The following is a 27548-nucleotide window of genomic DNA, read 5'->3' as shown; positions in this document are numbered from 1 at the left end:
AGCCTTATCGCCAGGCCACACATCGCATCAGAGCTTCAGAGCTGCCACCATCCATCCACCCATCGGCTAGTTTCCCTCACCCTCACGCTTCCCCTCCCCTTCCCTTCACAGCCCATCTCTGAGAATAGCTTGCAGCTCCTGCCTCAATGTGGACAGTTTGAAGCAGTTTTATTGACGTGTGTCCGGGCGTGGCCAGTGCAAGCCAACAGTAGCTGCGGCTGGCCCAAATAGAGAGCGAAGAAGCGAAGTGGAGAGAGAGGGGGATGCGGTTGTTGCGTTATAAATAAAACCCGCTCAATCCGCCCAAAGCAGCCCCAAAGCACCCCAAACCAGAAGCCAGCAACCAGCAACCAGCAAAACCCAGCGACGACCACTCGCCTCGGCTTAAATGCACTTATTTTCAACATTTTCGCCAGCGGCTGTCAGTATTTAATGGAAATTTATATATGTATATAAACGAGTGTATTATTAAAGCAGCAAACACGTTGATTAAATAACCAGATAACCGTCTGCACATACATACATACATCCATATATGTCGATATTCATATCCATTTGCGACATAAGTCGCATCAGGCATTGTTCTATAATTCATGCCAAATCAATGCCAAAGGCAAAGCGTAATTTATCGAGCAACTTTTGCATAACTCTCACACACACACACACAGCATTGCGTATGTGTAATTCTCGAGTGTATGTGTGTGTGTGTGCGAGACGTTTGTGTCTGCAAAATGGCAGCGGCGCCATTTTAATTTGATTTTTACCAGAGTTTTTGTAATTTTTTTTTATTTGGGAGAAATTCTGGTCGCTTTTTTTTGTCTTTTGCCAACGTCGGCGTCATTTTGTCCATGTGTGACAGTTGGTTGACCGTTTTTGGCGATTTTAGCTGATGGCTTTTGCAAAAGAGTCCACAAAAGTTGACAGTTATAAATTGAATAAATACTGCAAATTCATTGGGCCTCACTGAGCACAGCCCCATAATACATAATTGTTTGGAAACAAACTACACAAACAAAAATGGCGACCGTCAGCAGCAATTCAAAGTTTCATCTTAAATGAGATGCTTTGGATATTAGTTGAATTTGCCAATGAAATATTTAAATAATAATAATAATTTGTAGGGAAACCATTCTCTTATTTCTCATTTGTGCGCAGCTAATTTAGCAGCTTAATGAACCACAATTAAAGTTAACTTTCCAGCAATAATTCTCAACTTTCACTCAGTTAACTCGCAGATTGTCCATGGGCATGATTTCATTCATATGCATACGAGTTGTTGCTCCAGCTGTTGGCAACATTCTCATACCCTGCAAATTGAGTATAGTAAGGTATATTTATTCCCGTTTCGTATGCAGTAAAAAGGTGATAGGGTATTTGACTATTAAGACAACTCAAAAGAAAACTAGTGTATTCATTTCATGTTTTTTTTTTGTTGCATTTTGTTTCGAGGTTTTGGTGGTTTTTTGGCACATCGTTTATTATGCCAAACGAAAAATGCAATATTTTCTGCTGCGCCGCTACGTGGCCGACAAAAATATTTACAATTTGGCAGTGCCCCTTCCCCTCTACCCCCGTCCATTCACAATCCCAATAGCCAGCCAACAACCAGCTGCTGCTGTTACTGCTGCTGCTGCAAGAAAAAAACGTAAGCGGAAGCCATAAAAGGAAGCGCCATCGAGGCAAACCGAACACCATCGCCATTGCCATCGCCATCGCCACCAACAGCAGCATGAGGCACAAGGCACCAGGCATGTGGCATGTGGCATGAGGCACCGTTGACTGTCGGCGCACTCCATAAAAAAAAACAGAGAAAAAAGAAAGAGGCCACACACCATTCGGCTAAGCTCAAAAGCGGCAACTTCAATCTTTGAATGTTTTATTTACTGCAAAATCGATATGGGTTTTTCTTTTTTTTTTATAAGTGTGCGAGTGTCAGCTCGAAGGGATGAGGCTGCCACCACGTTGGCTTAACACACACAAGTGCCAGCCGTAACGAGTTGCATGCAAATTCCTTTCCATTTCTGTGTCTTTTTTTTTTTTTTCGTTTCATCTTTCAGAGTACTTCATGTTTTTTTGTGCGCAAAAGGGAGTTTTTTGCTTCGACTCTTTGACGCTTTTGGTGCTAAAATATCGTCTCAGTTCGTGGTCTGTGTCCGTGTCTGTGTCTTCGAAATGCGTCTCCGAGTAAATGTGTTGCAACTAGACTTTGTGACTGCGATGTCTGGGGAGACTGGGGTGAAATGTCTGTGGCAAATCACACACCACATAATTTGCCGCTGCACTGCGCACACCAATACAACAGCAAAGAGAGTGAGAGAGAGAGAATGGAATTAGTAAAGCAGCTGCTGCTGTTGTTGCTGCTGCGTCGCTCGTCGTCCCCAACCGCATTACGTATGCATGACGTTGGCGCTGACGCTGAAGCTGAAGCTGATGCCGACCAGTGTCTATGGCGTAAATGCTTGAACGGAATGAAAAACGTGGCAACGTGGCGCCCAGCGACTATCCCCAAAAATCCAAAGCAGACATCGCGACCGAAGTCGAAGCAGCAGCATTTTCTGTCTCTCTGTCTTTTTATCCATCGTTCTCTCTCACTCTCACTCTCTAACTCTGTGGCCCCATTGGCCGGTTCAATGCTGATTGCGATCGCTGGCTTTAGCCATTTGAGTTCTTTCCGTTTTGTCCCACGTTGATAATTCGAAATTTGTATTCCAATCTTCAAATTGTCTCCAAAATGGAATTGATTTTATGCAGATGAGCATGAAATTGTCTCAATGCGAGTTAACCATGTTAGTGTAAATAAATGTTGCATAGACGACAAGTTGGCACGTGACACGCCCCTCTTCCCTACTCCCTACTCTCTACACCCTCCCCTTATTGTTTAGTGCAAAGTTTGCACAAATTTTTTCTATTTTTTTAATTTAACTTTAAGCTTTTCGCACCAGAAAAAAAGAGTCGAGAATTTATTACTTTTGGTCGGCGAAATCAAATCGAATTCAATTGCGATAATAGAACGCAGTCGCTGCGTAACGAAACGTTCATAAAATGTGCAAAAGAAAATCCACTTTAAATATTTGGCTAAGCAGAAATCAAACTCTTCAACCCGTCGTCACCATGGATGGAATCGGATCCAATCAAACAATGCGCCCACTTGCATTTCATTTGAATTTACAACTGTATTTGAGTGATCGAAGTAACATGCGGCCACGCCCCAACGCCCCCTCTTATAAAACCAGCAAAACGGAAATCATCGAGCAGGCCAATAAAACGACAAGAGGAGAGCGGAGAAAGCGAAGAGAGAGAGATGAGCAAATCGCATAAAAATACGCTGCGAAATTTTTGGTAAAAATTCATAGAGGAGCCGCAGCAGTCAATGGCCCAGTATGCAAACATGGCCAAAAAATATATTTCAAAATTTGAAGCGAGCATGCTGATGATGATGATGATGATGGAGATGATGAAAGTGCTGGGCTCTGTGAGATGAATGCTGACTGTTGAATAGAAAACGAGGAAACGAGCCAGTGTGTGTGTGTGTGTGTCTGTGGCAATGCAATAACAAAATTGGCCAAAGGAAATTGAAGTACAGCCACAATTCATTGACTTAGTGATGGATTTTGACTTTGCAGTTTACTTCCGGCGCCCTTCTCCTCCCTCTCCATCCATTCTCTTTGGCCCTGAGAGTACGCGATATTATCGGTTTACATTTGTTTGCAATGCTGAGTAATTTGTGTTTACTGCTGATGTGTTTAGCATGCAGGCAGCTGCTATATATATGCTATGTATATAGCATACGAGCTGAAAATTATAGCATGTGTCTATACAAAAGGGACAAAAGAGAGAGAGAGAGAGTAGACTGTTATGTGAGTGCGATGAAGTATCGATAAAGTGCCTTTAAGTGGCCAGGAAATTGCAAATTGCTGGTTTAGTTAGGAGACGAGTGAGACACTGCTGTCGATATGTGTATGTTTATATGCCTGTCTCTGCCTTGAAGCCATTTCTAATGATAGTTTAGTTTACAAAAATAAATATTGACTGAAGCGATAAGAGCTCGAAGCTATAAGAGTTACGAGCCTTGGCCAATAAGAGTTTTGCAATCGTTGCCAATTTATTTGTTGTCCATTCAGACTAGAGAAGAGTGCTGGCTGATAACTTCGCACTGGCAATTGCATTTCTCTGCCGTCACAGAAAATCTCATGCATAAGTTTTCATCTTATTTACTCGAAAAGCCAAAGTCGTGCCAAACTGCAATAGCAACCGCATCGGCAACGGCATCAGCACGATCTCGAATTTCTCTATAAATCATCTATGCAATTTTAATTCAAACACAAAAGAATTTCAACCGCACATTCCGCACAATACGTACATAATCCAACACACACACATAGTGAGAAAGAGAGAGAGAGAAAGAGAGTGAAAGAGAACGACATAGACATGGGGGCATTGTTAGCATAAACCAATTGTTAAAGCCAAAATAGCGACAACCCTCAAACCCAACCGCCCCCCTGCTAATGCGCTCAACGCGCCCTCAAGATACATAGAGGAAGAGAGAAAGAGCTAGAGATGAAGAAGAGACTTAGACAGAGTGAGAGAGGGAGAAGAAGTGTGGCATGAGATGTTGCCCCCTTGAGAGTCGAGGCCAAAAGCTACTCGAAGCATGGGCCAAAGGCTTGGGAATAAAGCCAAAATATGTAGTCTAAATAACCGCATTTGTGTATGTGTGTGTGCATATCTCTTTCGATGCGTATGTGTGTGTGAAATATTTTGTTTAACGTTTATAGTTTTATGCACTTAAGATACGAAAATATTTTTTGGAAATTTATTTTCGAGCTGCAGCCAATGCAAAGCAAGAGCCAAAGCCAAAGCTAAAGCTAAAGTAAAAGCAAACGCAAAAACTTTTGCCAATATTTGTAAAAAAAGATATTGATTGGCCTTAGCTGCATACAGCAAGCAACCAACACACATACACACATATACATGTGTACGTACTGCTTATGCACATAAATTTATCCTTTCAATAAGACATGCAGGTTTCCTGGTCTGCGTTTGCTTTTGCCACCACCCAACATCACTGCTCAATTCTTTGGGCAAACACAGTCTGCAACTGTCTGTGTGTTTGTGTATTGTGCGTGTGTGTGTGTGTGTGTATGCCCTCGACACGTACCCCATGCCGCTTGCTGCTTACTGCTTGCCACACACTCCAGTTGACTGCTGCATAAGTAAACGTCAGCGGATAAATTGCCACAGTTGTTGCCGCAGAGTCGTAGACGTAGTCAAATTTTTGAGTTTTTCGTGCATGATAACAACTATGGCAACAGTTTGAGAGCCATTGAAGCGAAGTGGCATTCACACACATACACACCGACACACACTTTGTGACGAACACCACGAGGTTCTACTCATCTAAGCCTACTCTGTCTAGCTAACTTGCCGGCTCAGTTCAGGGCTGGGGTGGGTCTTTGGCTTCGACTGGGTAGTAAGTCATCATAAATTAAAGTGTAGACAGAGTGTAATACCAGGGGAGAGGGACAGTACTCATTTCGCATTATCTCAAACGCTCGCACATCTAGTGCCCAATCAAAATTAAAAGTTTAACGCCTCATTGTTTTCTTCTCCATAATATTCAGTATTTTAATACACATACTTCATTTTGTTTATAAAAATTATCTCTAATTAACAATAGTGCTTGATTTATCGAGCTATTATTTATCGTTACGTTAATCTGTTTTGTTTAAATATTTGTCTTCATGACTTAATAATACGAAAAATATACCAACACGGAACACACGGAATTGAAAGCCTCACAATCACAACCCCAATCAACTATAAATACAGTCACGGCTATGCCGTACTTACGCACTTTCCATCGAAGTTAGCAGGCCTGATAACCGATGAATCCGTCGTAGCATATATGATTGTTGATGATAGCTGTTAAAGATGATAAAAGGTTATGGTTATCAGGCTATCAATCCCTATGTACCCATGTTGGCTGTGTGAAAAGTCGAAAAAATGAGTTAGTTGATCTGACAAGTACTATTTACAAATTCAATTTAATTTTTCAAGTATTCAAACCATGTTGGCACTTTTAGTGCATTTTACGAACGAAAACAATCCAATGCAGATGGTGCTGGCGGGTTTTGTGTGGAGCCGTAGATCTCTCGCCGGAAGATCTACGCTCCTTTGAACGTCTCTAGTATCGCCTTCGCTTAGCCGCTATCGAATACCGTTTGATAATCTGCAGCGAAGATTCGCTGCCGCAAGATTATCGCCTTATTCCCACTCTAGCCGGTTGTTTGCAGCGAGGTTCGCCGCCTTCACCCAAAACTCCCTTAGGCTTGCAGGTTAGGGTGAATATCCGCGTGCGCTTCACTAGTTGCACTTGTTCAACAAAAGGGGGGGGAGACGAGGATCGCAATGTGCAACACCTATTCCACTCTAAGGAGGGTCTAGCGGGTGCAATTGCCAGAGGTATGGCCAATAAGCTGCATAAAATAGCATTTTTACTGCAAGGTCTAATCAGATGGACACTACTTACCAATCAGTGGCAAAGAGAAAATTTAGCAATTCTAAATTCTCTATTAGAGCCGGCCAATCCAAGTTGGCGACAAAAGAAAACCTTGGATGCCAAAATTGTTGGCTTTCCTTTCTTGGTTGCAGTATTATTTTAAATTTATTTTTGCAATTTTTCTTTGCAAATTTTTGGTCTGATGTAATAATGCTCTCAGTGAAAAAAGTGCATAAGTGAAGATGGCTGCCCTTAGTGAGTACTCAAAGCATCTCTGTGTGGATCAAGGCGATACTTACTACCCGTTCGATAAACTCAACAGTTGAACTATGCTAAGTGGAGTTGCCAACTTAATTAAGGCTTTGGCGCATCAGCTGATGCTTTGATTTGTGACAATCAGATGTTTATTTTTTTTTTTTTGCAACTTTAATTTAGACAACTACCTCACAACAGCAGATTTTAATCGAGAGTTCAATCGAAGACGTAAAATCTGAAAGAAGGTAGTTACTCTTTGAATTCCACAAGTCTTTAGCATGAAATTGACCAATTTCCTTGCCCTCTAAATTTTCTAATAGGTATAAGGCCTGTCCAATTTTTCGCTTTACTCGTGCCTTAAGGCCGACTGGTGCAAGCTTAGCGTTGAAATTGTTTGCCATATTGCTCAGTGCCCAGTTACGCTTAATTACTGTCTGGCCAACTTCAAAGGTTCGTTCTTTAGTACGAAAGTTATACGATCTCTGATTCTTTTCATATGCCTTTTTCAGATATTTGTGAATATCAGCACGGATTTTAGAAAATTTGTCAGCACGATCGAGTCGAGCAGTTCCTTCACTTAAGAGATTCAAATTTTTAAGTACTGTGTAGTCTTTACCATGCGTCATCATATGTTGTCCAAATACAACATAGTACGGTGACGCGCCTATCGATTGATGTATGTTATTGCGTAGAGCACAATTGATACTGCTAACATATATATCCCATTCTCGCTGGTCTGATCGAATAAATGATCTTAACGCCGCATTAATGGATCTATTGACTCTTTCAGCTGCATTACTTTGAGGGAATATGCTCCAGTGAACATGTGTTTGATACCATACGAAGACAAAAATGCAGCGAATTCTCGGCTTTTAAACTGAGTGCCGTTGTCGCTGATTATGAACTCTGGTGTGCCAAAACAGTTAAATACAGTGTTGCGCAAGTGATCAATGATTATTAAAGTCGAAAATTTCTTAACTGGTATAAGAAATGTGAATTTTGAAAGATGATCCAGGATGATAAAAATTCCAATATTACCAAGTTTTGAGCGTGGAAACGGACCTATGAAATCTATGTAGAGTCTTTGAAATACTCGCTCACTAATTGTTTGAATACCCATTGGCGGCTTTAGATTTTGTGTCGGGTATTTTGAGGTTTGACATATTTCGCATTTGCTAATAAAGTCTCGCACTTCCACTACCATTCGTGGCCAATAAAAATGCCTACGAATGCGTTCTAGACACTTCGCTGTGCCGCAATGTGCTGACGTTGGGGTACAATGAGCTGAAACTATCACCGAATTTCTGAGAGATGTAGGGACGTACAGTTTCCAGCCATCGCCAATATCTTCGCTGACGTCGGAAGGCAATACTGCTCTGTAATATAAATATCCGTCTATGATTTTGAAATCCGGAAGATTGGATTTGCTCATCTTCTCTTTTAACTCGACATAATCACTTTCGAGAAATGCATCCGAGTTTAAATCTATCTCTGGTAGTATTTCGAGCTCAACAACATCTACATTTTCTTCGAATGCTCTGGAAAGAGTGTCAGCGACTACATTTTGACTGCCCTTTCGATGTTCGATCTGAAAATCCATTCCTTGTAGCTTTAACGCCCACCGAGCAAGTCTGCCATGAAGGTCTGTTTGATTCATCAACCATTTCAGACTTGCATGATCGGTTATAACTTTGAATGATTGGCCTTCTATATACATACGGAATCGCTTAATGGCTAATACAACTGCCAAGCATTCTAATTCCGTTGTAGAATAATTTCGTTGTGCTTTGTTCAACTTTTTCGACATATATGCAATGGGTAGTTCGTTGCCTTCTGCATCAAGTTGAGCTAATACGGCGCCGATGCCATATGTTGAAGCGTCACATTGCACTATGAATGGCAACTCATAGTTGGGATGACGCAAAACGGAGCAGCACATAGTCTATGTTTTATTGCTTCGAACGCATGTTGGGCCTCTTCATTCCATTCAAATTTCTTTCCTTTTAGCAGCTCTGTTAGTTCAAAGATGACCGTTGAGTACTGGGGAATAAAACGCTGGTACCAACCAGTCATGCCCAGGAATCGTCTCAGTTGGCGTCTGGACTGTGGCACCGGAAATTCGGAAACGGCTTGCACTTTCATTGGATTTACTCGAAGTGTGCCTTCTCCTACTACATGGCCTAAGTAATCTACTTCTCGTATTCCAAACTGACTTTTGGTAACATTTATTGTTAGTCCCGCTTTTCGTAATCTATTTGCCACTTCGGTCAGATGCAGTAAGTGGTCTTCAAAGTTAGAGGACATGACCAATAGATCATCTAGGTAAACGAATACGTGTTCCTTCATGTCATAGGGAATTACTTGATCCATAAGACGACACATTGTATGAGGTGAGTTACACAAGCCAAATGGCATCCGAGTAAACTGATACAAGGGTCTATTTGGTACCGTAAAAGCAGTTTTTGGTCGCGCTTCTTTGTCTAGAGAAATTTGCCAAAAGGCATCTTTTAAATCGATTTTGGAAATGCACTTAACAGATGGCAATCGACTTAGAAGACCTTCTAAGCTAGGCATGGGATATGCGTCCTTCTTCGTCACTGCATTTAGCTTTCGAGAATCAAGACATAGACGATCTTTGCCAGGTTTAACAATCAAAACCACAGGCGAGGACCATGCAGAGTTCGAAGCTTCTTCTATTACTCCTAAACGTAACATGCGGTCAATCTCGGCACAAAGTCGCTTTTCTTTAGCTGGAGATATGGGATAGTATCTTTGTTTAATGGGAGTACTATCTCCTGTGTCTATAGAATGTTCAAGAAGTGTTGTTTTTCCTAAGCCGTCCCTTTCGCATGACGGAAAAAATCAACAACTGCTTGTAATCTGCGTTTTGCATTACTGTAAGAGACAATTTGGGTATCGTTTCATTTTCAATTTCAGATTCAGTTACTGCATTAACATAACTAACAGAAATTCCAAATTTATTCCAAAAGTCAATTCCGCAAATAACATCTTGCGTGATGGCGCTAACAATTAGGAACTCAAACGATTGCTTTGTCGAATTATATTCGATTGGAAGATTAATGGTACCAGCGACCTTTTGAGGTTGTCCATCAGCAGTTTTAACAAATCCTTTGGATTTAAGATAGTTAATATTATTTTCAAGAATGTACTTTGCTAAGTTTCCTCCGATCACGCTTTTATTTGCTCCGCTATCGAGCAAGGCCAAACAACGCTGATCGAGAATGTTGAGGTAAGTAAAGGGTCGTATATCGTTGTCTTTATTTACGATAGCTGATATCCTATAAGAATTTAGTACACGCTTTTTCGACCAAAATGTATGCATACGATGAGCAGCACGCGATTTCGGAGATGTGTGTATTTTTCTTAATCGCAAATGATAAGGTATAAAATGTCGATGAATTTGTAAGTCAGGTAAGTTATTCGATATAGCAGGTGGTTGAGAATACTCTAGAGAATTTGGTTCTATTTTTAATTGCGGATATCCGCTTTTGGTGGTAAGCGAATACCCTTCTGCGAGTTTTCCTGTTTGGTTTTACATTTTGTACAATTTGGTTTATATGTGTCAAGTTTTCCACAGCCATAACAAAATATACGACGTGATTTCAGGCAATCCTGGTAACGATGACCAATTTCATCGCAATTCCAGCATTTGAAATTATCAGAGTACTTCATAGCATTTACATCTGCTGATTCTGAGTCTTCATCTTCCGAGCCTGACTCCAGGTCTTTTTCTAAAGCAATCTCATGAATAACTCGGTTGGGGTTATTCGATCGATTTTGATGTTTAGGCAGTTGTGAGTAGAATTCTTCATGTTTGTGACATTCTCTACGAAGGATAGCTAAATTTGAAATTGGGACATGTAATAGTTCATGTCGAAGATCTGGTTTCAAATTATGTTTAACATAAGAGACCAATTCGGTATCGGATAGACGAGAATTAAGCGTATCTGCTATGTTTAACATCGCATCCAGATATTCATCAAAGGTTCATTAAACTTTTGTTTCCTGCGTCTTAAGCTATCTTTTATGTCTTCATCGGTTCTTTGATTTTGGTATCTTTCGCATAAACGAGAACAAAGATTATACCAATTCCTATGATGAGAGCTACGATGAAACCTCCAATAGAATGTTAACGCTGGACCTGAGAATAGTAAGTGCGCAAACTGATACAACGTATTAAAGTTTCCGCTCAAACAACGAGAGGTCAAGCAATTTATTCGATATATAAAGTCATCGATTGGTATATCAGTTGGTGTACCACTGAACTTAAGATGCCAATTAACAATGGTACTGGAAATTCGGTCAGGCCGATCGAGACTACCAGATATATTTCCTGATTGCCCCAATCCTTCGTTATTCTGATCTGGAATTTCGTTATCCCATTCCAATTGCGGTTCCTCGGAACGAACTATTGGCGGTTGGGCGGCAATATTTAAGTTTCTAAAGGCAAATTCAACCTGATCAGCGATAGTAGCGACTAGTTCCGCTCGAAAGTTATCGAGTGAAGAAGTGATAAGTCCTTGAACTCGTTGTTCAGACACAGCTGGAACGGGTGTGGTTGTACTTCCTGTTGATGCTCGGGGTAAGCGACTTTCTCGCGCAGCATTTTGATGCTGCCTGGAAGTAGGTACATTTTGTTCTAAGCTTGCCCTGTGTTGCCAAGAAGGAGATTGTGCGGCATTTCTCATGAGATTCTCTCTCTGATTAGCTCTTGTTTTGGTCGATCTCGTGGTTTAGTACCAGCGGCTCCCGAGGCTTCGCGTGAAACTGGGGTGCTGCAACTGTATGAAGCATGCTTAACCCTTCAGATTGTTCTGAGCCAAAAATATCTCCTATCCTGCACGGCTTTTGCAAGTTGGACAAGTTTCGCTAGTATTGAGCCAATTGGATATACATTCGGAGTGAAAGTTATGACTACAAGGGGTTTTACTAATTCAAATTCAGACGATTTTAAATCATTGCAAATTTTGCAAAGAATTAGTGAACTAGCTGATGCGAGGTTTTCGTCGCTGCGAGTAACCGGCATAATGAATTAAAATATGAATGTGAACTAGTACGGTATTCGATATTGACAAGGTAATTGACAAAAATAAGTTTACGATATGCGATAATATAGTGTTCAAGTTTTAAGTTTTAAGTTTGGGACTTACCCTTCAATGCGATTTTAAGACAATGCGAAGTGTGTACTGAGAGTCTGAATCTACTTTGATTAGTAACGTATTTGATGAGTGTTTGTGATTGAAAGAGGAACAGATCGATATTAACCAATACTGAACAATTCTCGATTTCAATACCACAACACAATATTGTGTACTGGGCCTAACAATGATTCGGTAGAGAATCGAAATTCATCCAATTCTACAAAAATTTCCTTAATCACATTATTGGCCAGAAAATTGCATTTAACAGGTTTAATTCATTGATAACACTATCAATTAATGAATCCGCTATGTATGTTCTTTTCGCCTGGTCTGCTTCCGACGTTCTCATCAGTAAACAGCCAATCCAGAAGGCAGAAAATTCATACATCTATGTTTTCAATAAAAAGAATGAATAGTTTGATGAGGAAATGTTTATTTTGGGGCACATTTTCCATAGGCCTCACGAGTTGGGCGCCATTTAATTATGTGACGAACACCACGAGGTTCTACTCATCTAAGCCTACTCTGTCTAGCTAACTTGCCGGCTCAGTTCAGGGCTGGGGTGGGTCTTTGGCTTCGACTGGGTAGTAAGTCATCATAAATTAAAGTGTAGACAGAGTGTAATACCAGGGAGAGGGACAGTACTCATTTCGCATTATCTCAAACGCTCGCACATCTAGTGCCCAATCAAAATTAAAAGTTTAACGCCTCATTGTTTTCTTCTCCATAATATTCAGTATTTTAATACACATACTTCATTTTGTTTATAAAAATTATCTCTAATTAACAATAGTGCTTGATTTATCGAGCTATTATTTATCGTTACGTTAATCTGTTTTGTTTAAATATTTGTCTTCATGACTTAATAATACGAAAAATATACCAACACGGAACACACGGAATTGAAAGCCTCACAATCACAACCCCAATCAACTATAAATACAGTCACGGCTATGCCGTACTTACGCACTTTCCATCGAAGTTAGCAGGCCTGATAACCGATGAATCCGTCGTAGCATATATGATTGTTGATGATAGCTGTTAAAGATGATAAAAGGTTATGGTTATCAGGCTATCAATCCCTATGTACCCATGTTGGCTGTGTGAAAAGTCGAAAAAATGAGTTAGTTGATCTGACAAGTACTATTTACAAATTCAATTTAATTTTTCAAGTATTCAAACCATGTTGGCACTTTTAGTGCATTTTACGAACGAAAACAATCCAATGCAGATGGTGCTGGCGGGTTTTGTGTGGAGCCGTAGATCTCGCCGGAAGATCTACGCTCCTTTGAACGTCTCTAGTATCGCCTTCGCTTAGCCGCTATCGAATACCGTTTGATAATCTGCAGCGAAGATTCGCTGCCGCAAGATTATCGCCTTATTCCCACTCTAGCCGGTTGTTTGCAGCGAGGTTCGCCGCCTTCACCCAAAACTCCCTTAGGCTTGCAGGTTAGGGTGAATATCCGCGTGCGCTTCACTAGTTGCACTTGTTCAACAAAAGGGGGGGGAGACGAGGATCGCAATGTGCAACACCTATTCCACTCTAAGGAGGGTCTAGCGGGTGCAATTGCCAGAGGTATGGCCAATAAGCTGCATAAAATAGCATTTTACTGCAAGGTCTAATCAGATGGACACTACTTACCAATCAGTGGCAAAGAGAAAATTTAGCAATTCTAAATTCTCTATTAGAGCCGGCCAATCCAAGTTGGCGACAAAAGAAAACCTTGGATGCCAAAATTGTTGGCTTTCCTTTCTTGGTTGCAGTATTATTTTAAATTTATTTTTGCAATTTTTCTTTGCAAATTTTTGGTCTGATGTAATAATGCTCTCAGTGAAAAAAAAGTGCATAAGTGAAGATGGCTGCCCTTAGTGAGTACTCAAAGCATCTCTGTGTGGATCAAGGCGATACTTACTACCCGTTCGATAAACTCAACAGTTGAACTATGCTAAGTGGAGTTGCCAACTTAATTAAGGCTTTGGCGCATCAGCTGATGCTTTGATTTGTGACAATCAGATGTTTATTTTTTTTTTTTTGCAACTTTAATTTAGACAACTACCTCACAACTTATAAACACACAAACAAATATACATACATATATGAATGTATTTATATACGACATTCGGATTTATTTCTCGAGCATTGCCAAAGGTTATGTTTGTTTTATGCTAAATGTTCAAACATATTATTGCAACACGATGCTCAAGCGTGTACTTACCCAAATTTTCGTATTTGTTTGACTCTCTCTCTCTCTCTGCAAAGTTGCAAGTTGTCGTTGTCTTTGTTGTTGTCGTGATTGTTGTTGTTGTGTCTGCTGCATGTTGAAATATTCAAACAAAAATGTTATGAAAATATGAACTGATGCTTATCGATTGTGAAATATGATCAAGTTGGGGGTTGCTGCCTTGTGTGGAGGGAGACATGCATGCAATATAACCAACACACACACACACACACACACACACACACTCAGACAGACTTGTATACACACACTTACATATATACCTTGCAACATGGTCTTGCATACATTTGCATGGCGTTTAATTTGTTGGCACAATCAAAGCCCAGCCAAAAAGGGAGGCTGCAATATTTGTGTGCAAGCGCTCCTAACAGACATGTGTCTGTGTGTGTTGATGTGTGTGTGTTGGTGTGTGTGTTTTCATATCGTGTTCATTTGTTTTGTTTACGTGGCAGAGCGCAGAGTGCAGACAGAGAGCAGCGAACCAAACCAAACCAAACCGACAACCCAAACTCTAAAATCAAACTCAAATGCCAATCCCAAACCCCGAAATTTCATGGCCCGAAGCAATTGCAGCTGAAATTCCTTTGGTAGCTAATAAATATTAAAGTTTAATTAAATATGCTTTTTCCCCAATATTTATGTGCGTATCGATTACAGTGCTTTACTCTTCCTCTTTTTCCCTCACTCACTTTGGCTGCAGCAATGCAATTTCGCTGTTGGTCAGCGCCATAAATTGCAACCTTGAAGCTTGAAAGCTAAAGCCCAAGCCAAAGGCCATTAAAATACTTTTCTTCTTTCCGTTTATTTTTTTTTTTTAAACATGGCCTGAAGAGGGAAACAGAGCTGAGCGGAGGTGTGGGCTTAGCTTGGGCTAAACTAAAACTCATATTAAAAATTGACTTTTATCGTGATTTACAATCAAGTTGGCCTTTTTTAAATGCCGCGGTCGACATGCGGGTTGCCCTCCGTTAATGTTGTTGTTGTTGGTGCTTTTGTCGGTGTTGCGGTTGAAGCGAGCGACTCCCACACACACACATACATACACTCATCAGTAGTGGGCTGGGCTGGAATATTTCTTCGTGGCTTAAGCAAGACGGCGGCACAATATTTAAAGCCCATACTCCACAGGCTAGCTTGGCCAGCAAGCTGCAAGCTTCTGTTGCTGCTGTTGCTGCTGTTGCTGCTGAGTGAAGCCAAAACGTCCGACACGTGGTCTAACACTTTGTGTGTGCGGTATTTGCAGCTGGAAAATCCTTTTTAGTTGCCACGCCCAGCGCATAAGCTGCTTGCTGTCGTTCTTAAGGAGCAGCTTTTACAATTCAGCTGGCTTTTCCATCTACACGTTTCTATATAGAAATCCCATTCCCAAACACGTTTCTTTTCGATTTCTGGTTCTTTTTTTTTTATTTTTTATTCCATTCGCTTCATATTTCTGCACATGCAATTTCTTTTTTTCCCTTCTCCGTTTTGGCAAAGGACATCCATTCGACTTTTAGCTTTCCGCATTCGACTTTCGACATTTACTTGGGCCAACCAACGTTCACTCTTCATTTTATGGGATTTTCCTCAGCTACTTCTACTGCCTTTGTGTTTGTTGGTCTTTTGGGTCAACATTAAAAGATAATTTTAAATGGCTTAAATAAATTAAATCGAGTATCCCATTTGTGTGGCACTTTTCGAATTAAGCACTATCTTAATTATGTCTATATATATAATGTAAACACGATAATAAATTGCTTCCCTTTTCGCCTGTCATTTGTCATTCGCAGAGACTGTCGAGTTGTGCGCGATCCACAGACGCTGAAATCAAAGGGTTATGGATTCGTGAGCTTTGTTAAGAAATCGGTGAGTATTCAGAGAAAAAGAGACAGAGAGAGAATGGAAGCAAGACAGGTGCGGCAACTTACTTCATCAAAAAGTGTTCTGTTCGACTGACTGTTAAGCAGTTGGCATATCAAAAAGCAGCCCCTGGGAGAAAATCGTTACCCTCTTAAAACAGCATCAACTCCCCTTGAATTTGAGAGTCACGCACGCACAGTTGGGCGCAGATGCAACAAATCTCACGGCCAAGTTAAGAAGAGAACCGAAAACATTTACACATCATATTCAATATGTTTAAACCGCAAGTGATAAGGGTACAAATAACTCACACTCAAAATTGAGTGGGAGTCTCCATGTGTGTGTGTGTGTGTGAGTGGCTTTAAGGTTTGTGGGTTCTGTTTTGTGTCTGTTGTGATTGAATTTCACGTGCTTAATAGGTAGAAAATGCGAGAAAGCCGAGAGTTGACGCATAGTCGGGGATCAAACGCAATGCGTGTCAGGCAGTCAAGCAGAAAAAATGCGCAAGCTTAGCTGGAGACAGCCAGAATACAGAGAGAGAAAGAGACAGAAAGAGGATATTCTGAAAGCGACAGAGATATGTTTGGCGAAATCAAAGCGAAAAGTCAAAAGTGAAATCAAAGCTCAAGTCAAGACATTCAGTTGTGAGCTGTTATTAAAGCCAAGGGCCATACAAGTCAATTAAGCAGAAAACGTTGAAAATTGTTAATTAAATTTTAATGCTAATATCAATATTTTCACACACACACAAACACACACACAAAATGAGACAGATAGAGATGGCTGACAGCCAGCAACAGAGGAGTGTGTAAATATAACATAATCCTTGACACTTAGACACTGCCATGGCTCGTCCACAGTCAGGCAGATGCTGTCATTCAAATGGTTAAGCTAAAGCCATAAGTCTCTTAGCTTTTGCCAAGCGTTGTTGTTGCTGCTGATGCTGAATTACAACGAATTTGAGTGCAATGCGGCGTATACGCAATTTGGTTTGCGGCTGGCGTGTCAAAAGCATCACCAAGCTCTAACTAGTTAACTTTTTATGCTGCACCGATGCTCGAGGCGCGCATCGAGAAGGGAAGGGAGCGTGGCGGAGCAAGCGACAAATTTTCGAACTTTCTCGATTAGTTTCGATGCATTGCAAAGGCAAATGAAAGAAAAACAAACGCGCTCCAAATAGCAAACTCAAATATTTCAAATTAAGTTTCTCGACATGAGTTTTGCACACAAACACAGACAGACACACACACAGACTGACACACATACAGATGTATAACCAACTCATATGCGGCACACTAAGCCGTTTGCCACGCCCTCCTCTTGCGTCTGCCTCCGCCTCTGTCGCTTGCAGCTGATTTAATGCAAATTTTATTTATGCGAAAAGTTTTATTAAATTTTTGTGCAAAGTTTATATATTTTCTGTGGTTTTGCGGAAATTGAAAAGTTATTTTTCGAATGGCTTACTGCTCATACACGCACACACACACACACACACGTACTGTCTGTGTGTGCATTTCGATTGCAACTGCAAACGGAAAAGGAAGAAACATTTTCTTCATTCAGCACTTCCGCCTGCGCATGAATATTTTGCCAATCGCCCGAGCTTTGCATAATACGTAACTGAAGCACAAGCTGAAGCTTTGGCTGTAGTTGATGCTGAGGCAGCCTTCAAATATTTAGCGCAAATTGTTTGGCAACAGAAACAACGACAACAAGTGCTGCCAAACACTGACGATGTACACAAATTGCCATAATTTAATAACCATCAGCGGCAGCAACCAACGCAGACGTCGAGGCGTGAGGCGTGAGCACTGTCAGGACACTCTCTGCCTGGCTGCCTGCGTGTCATTAGCATCATAAATCACAACAACAACAACAAGTAGTAGCGAAAAAAAAAAACAACAGCGAAGAGAAGCCCAACAAATTCCCGCAAACATTAAGCGCAATAAACATGTCGATGCAGGAGAGACAGAAGCTGCCTTCAGGTCTGCTTCTGTGTGGGAACTGCTCGAAAATGCTAATGGCTGACAAGGCTGGCGGCATCAGTTATTGTCGCACACATAACATTAACATATTATTGCACGCCAATGCGGCAAATGCGGCAAACACACGCGCGCTTAACGGGGCGTATGAGCAACAGCTCAACTCAACGACTGTTGCGCGCGTGTGTGTGCGTTCCCTGCATCTTAAGTGGACGCTGACTTACAACTTCAACTACGCGTATTTACGCACACATTTAATGCAACTGCAACTTTCTTAGAGGGAGAAAATACACGTCAGTCTCAGACAGTCTTCCTCTTCACACAATGCGCTTATGCTTGAATTTTATTTAAAAAAGAAATTGCAAGCGAATTTCGACAATGTGTGCAGCGAACAAGATATAATGCCACCTAACGCCCATCGTCCCCCTGTTAATAATGCAGCCAGTCACACGATGTGCACTGCTGGGGGGCATCCAACTCGGTTCGGTTTCTTTTCATCAAATGCTTCTGCAGTTCATTGTTGCATTATTATCATGTTGCTGTTGTTGTTGCTGTTGTTGTTGTCGCTTCTGTCATTGGCATTGTCACGACGTACAATGACTGCGGTTAACCCAATGTTTCGCTGCTGTTGCCTTGCGGTTCACTGCAATTGAAGTGCATTTTCCCCATGTGTTGCCATCAATATTCAAAAGGTTATGACTCTAAATATCAGCGAAGCTTAGTTAAGAATTTCACACTTATTTAAAGCGCTTATCAAAGGACAATGAACAATTGTCGCTTTAAAGGGAAATTCATCAAGTGAATACTTAAGAATTTACTTGTTTGAAAAAAAATAATTTTGCTTTATACATAAAGTTTAACATTCACTATTTCTAAATAGTAGCAAGTAAAAGAATATTATCTGTTTATATTATTTATTTATATAAAATAAGAATGGAATATTAATTATGTATTAAAGAAATATATTTATTTTTCTAAGCAATATTTATATAATTTGAGTCAAGTCAGAGTTATGTCTTATTTATAAGAAAATTTGTTTAATTTTAAACAGCAATGAAAATCAATTTTCCTTCTCCACTTTTCCTAAAATATATTTTATTCAATTTTCAAGTCAAAGTGTTGCTCTTTAAAGTTAAAGTCATTCATTCGATTTTTTTTGTGAAAAAAGCTAATTTCAAACAAAAAGCAAAACGCTCAAGTTGTGTGTAATAAATTTGCTGAAGCGAACAGAACTTGCGTTATAAATATAAATGGCCAGGACATTCATTTTATGTTTTCCATAATAATTCAGAAACTAGTGATTTGAAGCCTGAAACTGCCTACACACGCATAAGCCAACCGACCGACCTACTGGACACATGGACACACATGACCAGCAGGCAGGAACAAGCTGACCCTCGGGGGTAGCAACTATAAAAAAAATAAATGGAGAATGGGGAACCAAAAAATCGAAATGAAAAATAAAGAAGATGAAGAGGGAGAGAGCACGAGCGAGAGGGGAGTGAGGGAAAAATGGCATACACAAATAAATCCCATGGAATTATGTCTTGACAAAAGTGCGCTCTTGCGTGAAATACTGATTTCTGGCAAACGTCGACGCCGACGCCGACGTCGACGCCGATGCTGAAGCCCAACTTCAGCCATGTTCGAAAATGTTCTGATGTGTGACCAGCAGGCAATGGTCAAAAATCGAAAAACATTTTTTTTTGCTTTTGCTTCTGGTCTAAATACAGAATGAAAACTGTTTTTGCCATTGGGCTTCAAATTGTATACGCACACACACATACATCGATATCTGTTTGATGCTTTAGAATGCGACAAATGGGACAGCATTTCAAGTGTGTAAACGATTTGCCACTTGAGTTATTCTATAAATATCAAGAAATCATCAGAAATGTCCAGCCAAAGCGCAAAGAGAGAAAAAATTCATGCAATTGCAGCACGAGCTGCTGGAGGCTTGTTGTGGTTATACTTGTATTTGGTGACTTTAATGTTCGACTTTTGTTAATGGTGGCAGCTTAAAGCCCTCAACGAACTGTGAGCTGACGAGCTGACGCTCTGACGCTTATCTAAATAGCCACGTTAATGAATCTGACCGAAGAACAACGCAAAACCGGCTTAGGAGCCCGACTGGTCAAACCTTTTAGTCTGATGATGTGCGGATATAGAGGATGGGACTATGAGAGGGCAGCGGAACAACGGTTGGCCAGCACTAAATACTATGCTCTGCTATGTGTCTGTTACCTTTTTTTCTCAAGACAAAACGGTTGCCATGAACAAAACAAAAAAAGAAATGAGGAAACGAAAAGGCAACACAAGAAAAGGCAACAAATTCTTATTTTCTTGGAGTGTATTTGTGCGGGGATTATCCCCTTTTTGTGTTTGACTTTGCCTTTTTTCACCTTTTGCCGTTACGAGTTCTTCTTCGTGTTTGCGGCCCCTTTTTTTATTCCTCTCGTTTTTGGCACAAACCATTTCCTTATTGTTTTAATAAACATTTAAAATGTCTTGCTCCCAACTTATGTACGTTGTGTACACAAAATGTCAGCCACAACCAGCACAAGGCCCGCCCATTTGTGGCAGTCGACTAAGTGGGGCGGGCAGTGGGGGGGAGGAAGAGTTGGTTGGGGTGGATAGCAAGATCCAGATGAAAAGTATGACAAAACCCTTTTAAACCACTTAAAAATTCTTCAACTTACTTTGCTTTTCTTCATTCGCTTAATGAAGGTATTTCGCCTTTTTGGTTTTGTTTCTTGAGCTGCTCCGAAGCGAAACTTTTTGTGACTTTCCCTTCGCTCCCGTTCGTCCCCATCAGCATCAGCATAATGCTCATCCGTGACCCCTTCTCATCCAACAACAACCCCCATTGTCTTCGTGGCATCGTGCAGTCGCCTGGCAGTTTCATTTCCTTGGCCCTGGCCATGCGGGGGCATTAAAGGATTCACCGCTTATCAAGTAATCAATATTTACAAAAGAGGCGGCATACAACAGCAACAATGAAAGCAAAAGCAAAAGTTGCACCAAGCAATGACTTACAACAAGTTGAACATCAAATTGAATTTAGACAACATTTTTCAGTTTAAATGCTGTAATGCTCACGCTTTGCCTTGCCCAGCGAACCAGAAACTTTTCTTTTTTTCGGTCCGGCCGTCATGTTCTTGGAAATTAATTAACTTATCCGAATGCGGAAGTTGTCGTCTATTAAAATTAACTTATGCGTCGCAAAACTGGAACTTGGCATTTATGAAATTTATTTATTTTTTTTTCGAGCTTTTCGTCGAATTGTGATTAAGCTGACAACCAGCAGGTTCGACGCGCACTTAAATAGAATTTAATTAATTTAGAGGGAGGCGCCCACAAGTAGGCAACACTTTTTTGTCAAGTCAAAGAACTTGCTTGGTTATTGTTATGGTTATCGTTTGTGTTTGTGGCAAGTATTAGTTGTCACAACCGCAGCAGGCCGCAAAACAGGCAAACGTTCTCGTCTCCGAAAAACTTTTCCAGCTATTAGCTGCAAATTTGCCATACACAATTAATTAATTTCGCCTGGCCACAACAGCAGCAGCAGCAACAAATCGACTGACATCTTAACCGTACCAACAAAATTGCCTGTGAGCCAAATGGCCATGCCCAAAAACTGTCTACACAAAGCCAAAACCATTCTGTTGTTATTTCAGCTTCATGTTTATCCCAGAAACTTTGCAATTAGTTTTAGACATTTTTTGAGACAACAAACATGGCTGCTGTTGCTAGCTGTTGTTGTTGCTGTTGCTGTTGTCGAAGTAGACTTGGACTTGGAGTTGGACTGTTGATGGCGGGACTTTCATAAATAGTTTTAGCAAGTTGTTCGCCATGAGATTGGGTGTCGTGTTGTGGTATTTAACAGACACTTGAGCTAGATGAATTGCCAAATTACTTGAAGGTTCTTGAACTGTGTGCGAAGTTATGACAGCCAATGAGGCATTTAAATGAGAGACACTTGTCTACTCCATCTCTCTCCTACTCTCTTTTTAAGTCATAAATATTCCATGAGAATTGTCGCATACAACTTTAAGCACTTGCTTTCGTAGCATTTCCACTCCGGTTTCTGTCTTTCTTCGTTTTGCAGCTTAACAGTTCATGTTCTGCAAATGTTTTCTAAGCAATTTACCACCAAAATGATTGATAAACTTTGGCCAGCCAGCGAGAGACTTGCAGCAAAAACCTAAAAGAAGTGTTTGTGGCAGCCAAAAGCAAAGGCAAGTTTTTGGCTAAAAAAGTTCGTTGCATTAGCCATTGGCCAAAAGTTCACTTTGACATAAAGGTTTGTTGAGACAATTTTGCGTTGACACATTGCAATTCCAATTGGCAAACGAGAAAAGCGCATTTGAGTTTGCTGCACTTGAGTTGCGGCCACATTTATAGCAAATTAAATATTGCATGTGGCAGCTTTAAAAGTTGCCAGGCGCCACACGGCTCGACGCGACTCGACTCGGCTCGGCTGATAAATAAATGTAAAATATTTAAATAGCTTTCTGATGCCCCGAGGGCGAGTAGGGCCGACAGTTAGCTTGTTGCTGTTGTTGTTGTTGTTGTTGTCGGAGTTGTTGTTGCGCACATTGCTTGCCTGCCCGCAAGGATCTGGCAGTTGTTGCAGTGTCGCAATCAACGATGCGTATCGGTTAAAAAATGTAAAATTTATAGTTTATGCAAATATGAAAAATGCAACTGGCAATGCATAAAAATGCGCACGCACGCAAACTGCGTGACTTAACCAAGGCAAGCACACACACACACACACATATACGCTATGCACACACACAATACATGCACTCATACACACACTCAATTTAAATTATGGACAAAGTTACGCGACAGTTGCTTGGTTTATCGCTGGGGGCAGCCACTCAATTGTTGACTTTTGTTCAAGCGTTTAAATTAAAGGGGGAGCAGAAAAAGAAAACAACAACCAAAAACGAAAATGAAAACCAACGCAACGCTGTGGCCCGTAAGGACATTGAAATACCCTTTGACAATATTTCAGCATAAGTAAATAAATGCCACGTTTGCTGCTCGAATAAATTACAAGTACTCAACACACACACACATAGAGTGAGGTACTCGTACTTCAACCGCAGATTGAATGAGTTACCTCCAACTGACATAGAGTATACGCCCGGTCGGCAGCAGTTTGGACAGCGTTGCCGCTGATTTCGCGCATTGCTTCAAACGTGGCCTCCATGTAAAAATGTTTTGCGAAAAAAGCTAAAAATACACCAATACCTGTGGCGGGCTGCACCTAGTTACAACCGTCCGAAACGTGCCAAGGAACTGCATTATGGCACTGCTCCTTGGCTGTGTGACTTAGTCTTCGGTGTGCCGCAACTAAATTGCTGTGCAACGCCCATGCCACACACACATAGTGAGTGCACCTGACTGCATGCAAGTTGCAATCATTGTTGAGTATGAATCACGTTTGATACGCACGAAATACCTTTTTAGCGAAATTGAAATTATAATTTGTGGCTGCCCTTGTAAATGCAGTAACTACACAACTTCCAACGCCAATTGTGGCAAAGAGAATCAAAGAGCGACCAAGTTGCTCTCGCCCAAGCTCAGGCGAAAGGAGCAACTTTTGCGCGACAGCAGCAATTGTTTTTTCTTCAACACTTTCACGACTTTCGCGTTGCTTTGTTGATGTTGTTTTTTTCGGGAGACGAGAGACGGGCGACTGGCGATGGGCGGGTTGTATCTTCTGTAAGCCGCAAGCGGTAAGCGGCTTAAGCGGCTAGACAAACCATTGCAAATGGCGCTGAGCTTTTAGCTAATTGCCTCACCATTTAATTTTGGGCTATTTACAGGAAGCGGAAACCGCCATCACAGCCATGAACGGACAATGGCTTGGCTCACGTTCGATACGCACAAACTGGGCCACACGAAAACCGCCGGCCACCAAGGCAGACAGTAAGTATTCCACTTCGCACTCGATCAATAAACAAATTTCGAGTCGTGAACTGATTTCATTTACTTGTGTGATATTCGCAGTGAATGTCAAGCCGTTGACCTTTGATGAGGTCTACAATCAGAGCAGCCCCACAAACTGCACCGTCTACTGCGGCGGCATCAACGGTGCTCTCTCTGGCTTCCTCAACGAGGACATCTTGCAGAAGACATTCTCGCCCTATGGCACAATACAGGAGATTCGCGTGTTCAAGGACAAGGGCTATGCATTTGTGCGGTAAGTAGTAGAGCAGAGTTTCCACATTGCGTATACATTATGTATACATATATGTATGTATGTTATATAAATATTACATATATGCTACGAATGCAGTACAGTAAATTTAGAATTCCTCATTCGTAATGTTATTCACAATAAGTATGCATATTATAAAAACAAATATTAAAATGTTGTCGAAATTGAGACAAACAGATCAGTTATTACGTATACGTAACGCTTATATGAGCGCATCGTTTTTTATTGTGTATACTGCAAGTTAATCAGACATTACGTATACGTAGCGTATATTTTTTTGCGTTAGACATTACGTATAAGTAGCACATACATTTTAGCGTTATTAAATTTTTGTTGCGTATACTTAATGTGGATCTTAGCTGAACACATTGCGTATACATAATGTGTTTCAAAAACATTACGTATAAGATACGATTGCAGCTTAGTAATTTTACAATTCGTCACTTTGAGAGAGAAGTGTATTCATTTTATATAAATTGTAATAATACATTACGTATACGTAACGTTTGCTATTGACGATCGTTTTAATTAAAGTGAATACTTTGCATTGATCAGGCTTACGTATAAGCAACGTATGTACACATTGATCACATTGCGTATACGTTTCATGGAATTCTTAGATTCATTAAGCATACGTCTAGTGAACCACAGTGCAATTTTGCATAGTTTCTAGAATGACCTGAATATGAACAATGTAAAACATGGCAACCACGTCTCATTGATCGCATTTCACATTAGCCGAGCAACAAATACGCAAAACAAAGATCAAAGTAAAAGTTGCATCAAGCAGTACTAAAAGTGAAAAGCGGCTACTTGTACCACATTAACCCATTGTTTCCGCACCATTTTGATTTTGTTAGCGAACTGTTGTGTATTGTGGCCTGTGGCTGCCACCTTTTTGGTGGTGCGACCCTCTTCAGTCTGCAGTTCTGCTTTCAGCTTTCCGCTTGTAGTCGTTGTTGTTGTGGTTGTTGTTGTCGCTGCAATTGAGTGCACGCCATTTCAATGTGCCTCCATTCAGCTTCGGGTATGCCGCACCGTTAATAAATCAACTACACTTTTGCACTCAACAACAGCAGCAGCAACAGCAGCAGCAACAACAACAATAGGCAAATTTAAGGCAACAAAACAATGAAACGCAATAACAGGAACGACGACGCTGCCTATGGCAAAAATGAGCAAGAGGGAGAGAGGGGAGAAAAAATAGGAAAATGCAAACAAACAAGGCAAAAACGATAGTGAAAAAGGGTGTAGAGACAGGCCGGCAAACGTGTGCTCGTATGCAGCAGCGAAAGGCTTGTAAAGGGTTGTGGAGAAAGCGAGCAACCAAACAGATCGCAGCTGCCGCCACGAATGCTGATAGGATTTTAATGGCAGCGGTTTTGCCCTCCCGGCGAGATGCAGGGCTTAAAAACTCCAACCCAAACGCAATGCAGTCGTCGGTTCCAGGTTCATGTGCGCCTTTTGTCCGCTGCCCAAAACTCATTTCTGTATTAAACGAGAGAGAGTGAAACTGAGAGACAGCGAAACGTAGAGAGAGAGAGGAAGAGAGGGAGCAAAAGAACCGCATTGGCATTGTTTGGCGTTTTGTAACATAATGAGCTTGGGGACTACAAGTAGTCTCTGCTGGCGGCAGTTGCTGCTGCTGCTGCTGCTGCCTTTGCTGCATTTATATCCAAGCCGAACCACAACAACAACAGCAACAGCAAGAACAACAGCAACAACCCCAAGCCCAACTCTCAACTAACAGCTACAAGTACAATAAGAGCCAAACAATTCCACAGACGCTTGTACCACTTTTACGCTTTGTTCTGCTAACACAACTCGTTGTTGTTGTTCTTGTTGTTGAGTGGTTGTTGCTGCAGGTTAAATGGAAATTTAAGCAGGTCAATCTGCAATCTGCAGCATGCCATGTGCGCTCAGCAATCTGCAGTTAGTCTAGGCGCTCCCCCAGCGAATTAGTTTGCCTTAACTTAACACTCTGCTAAACTTGTACGTTCTCTCTCTCTCTTTCTCTTTTTGTCTTTGTCTTTTGTAGATTCTCCACTAAAGAGGCTGCCACACATGCCATCGTGGCGGTCAATAATACGGAAATTAACCAGCAACCAGTGAAGTGTGCGTGGGGCAAAGAGAGCGGCGATCCAAATCATATGTCGGCCATAGCGGGCCAAGCACTGGCACAAGGCTTTCCATTTGGCTCAGCCGCAGCTGCGGCCGCTGCAGCCGCTGCCTATGGGCAGCAAGTGGCCGGCTACTGGTATCCACCGGCACCAACATATCCCACAGCGGCACCGGCTAGCGCCTTACAGCCGGGCCAGTTTCTGCAGGGCATGCAGGGCTTTACCTACGGTCAATTTGCGGGCTATCAGCAGGCCAGCTACATGGGGTAAGCATTCAAGCAGTGGCATCGATTGTGCTTATCTCTGCACAATTCTTATACACAACAATCTCTCTCTGTCTCACTCTTGCACTTAGCATGGGCGTTCAGTTGCCCGGCACTTGGCAGAGTGTGCCGCCACAGCCGCAGTTAACCAGCGCTGCGGCCGCTGCAGCGCCACAGATCACACAGAGCGTGGGCGGTGCATTACCTCAGGCAGCTGGCGTTGTGGCCTATCCTATGCAACAGTTTCAGGTTAGTCCGCAGGTGAGTTGAGCAGGCGTAGACACTGCGTATACTTGATGCCTCACGATGGTTCTTCATGCGTCTCTTTACAGCTGGCGGAGGACGAATGGCTGGCGCCCAGTTTGCTGGTGTAGCTGCCATGAGCGGTGGCCATGTATCCCACCCAACAACAACAACAACACCAACAGCAGCAGCAGCAGCAACAGCAGCAGCCACAACAACAGCAAGAGCAACAGCCTGGCGTAGGCAGCGATTATGTGAAGGAGCCACGTTACCAGCTACAGCAGCAACCACAGCATCATCACCTGCAACAGCAACAACAACTGCACCACCACCAACAACAGCAACAGCCATATGAGTTGCAGCAACAACAACAACAACAGCAGCAGCAGCAACAAGCGCATTATGCCCCACAGCTGCATTATACGCAGCCACATTGGATGCATCAGCAGGTAGCCAACAACGAGCAGCAACTTCAACTGCAACTTCAGGCGCAGCAACAGCCAAGTCAAGTCTATGGCATGCCGGAATTGTACAAAGATTGAAGTGACAACTGATTGATGGAACGGGGAAAAGAGAGAGAGAGAGAGCCGGTTAGTTTATAAGCAAAGGATCACAAGTGAAAGGCAGACAGAATAAGTAAGCAGACCAGATATAGAAGCAGATATAGAACAGTATGAAATATGGTATATGAAATATGATATTAAATAAAT

General features: G+C 41.6%; 1 protein-coding gene across 4 annotated transcripts in view; it reads left to right on the top strand.

Moving 5' to 3' along the window:
* LOC132786148 (cytotoxic granule associated RNA binding protein TIA1) overlaps positions 1-27071 on the top strand; it is a 97872-nt gene extending 70801 nt beyond the window's left edge. For 2 of the 4 annotated variants that reach the window (XM_060792590.1, XM_060792593.1), the window contains 5 exons: positions 15926-16001; positions 23818-24194; positions 26251-26598; positions 26688-26856; positions 26928-27071. In XM_060792590.1, coding sequence (XP_060648573.1) covers positions 15926-16001; positions 23818-24194; positions 26251-26598; positions 26688-26856; positions 26928-26969 — 1012 coding nt within the window. In that variant the 3' untranslated portion in view covers positions 26970-27071. The remainder of the gene's footprint in view (positions 1-15925; positions 16002-23817; positions 24195-26250; positions 26599-26687; positions 26857-26927) is intronic. The other 2 variants (XM_060792592.1, XM_060792591.1) reach the window with 2 other exon arrangements.
* Positions 27072-27548: the final 477 nt, after the last annotated feature.

The sequence above is a fragment of the Drosophila nasuta genome, chromosome 2R, assembly GCF_023558535.2.
Source record: "Drosophila nasuta strain 15112-1781.00 chromosome 2R, ASM2355853v1, whole genome shotgun sequence".
NCBI lineage: Eukaryota > Metazoa > Arthropoda > Insecta > Diptera > Drosophilidae > Drosophila > Drosophila nasuta.
This window is presented reverse-complemented; position numbering and strand designations above follow the sequence as displayed.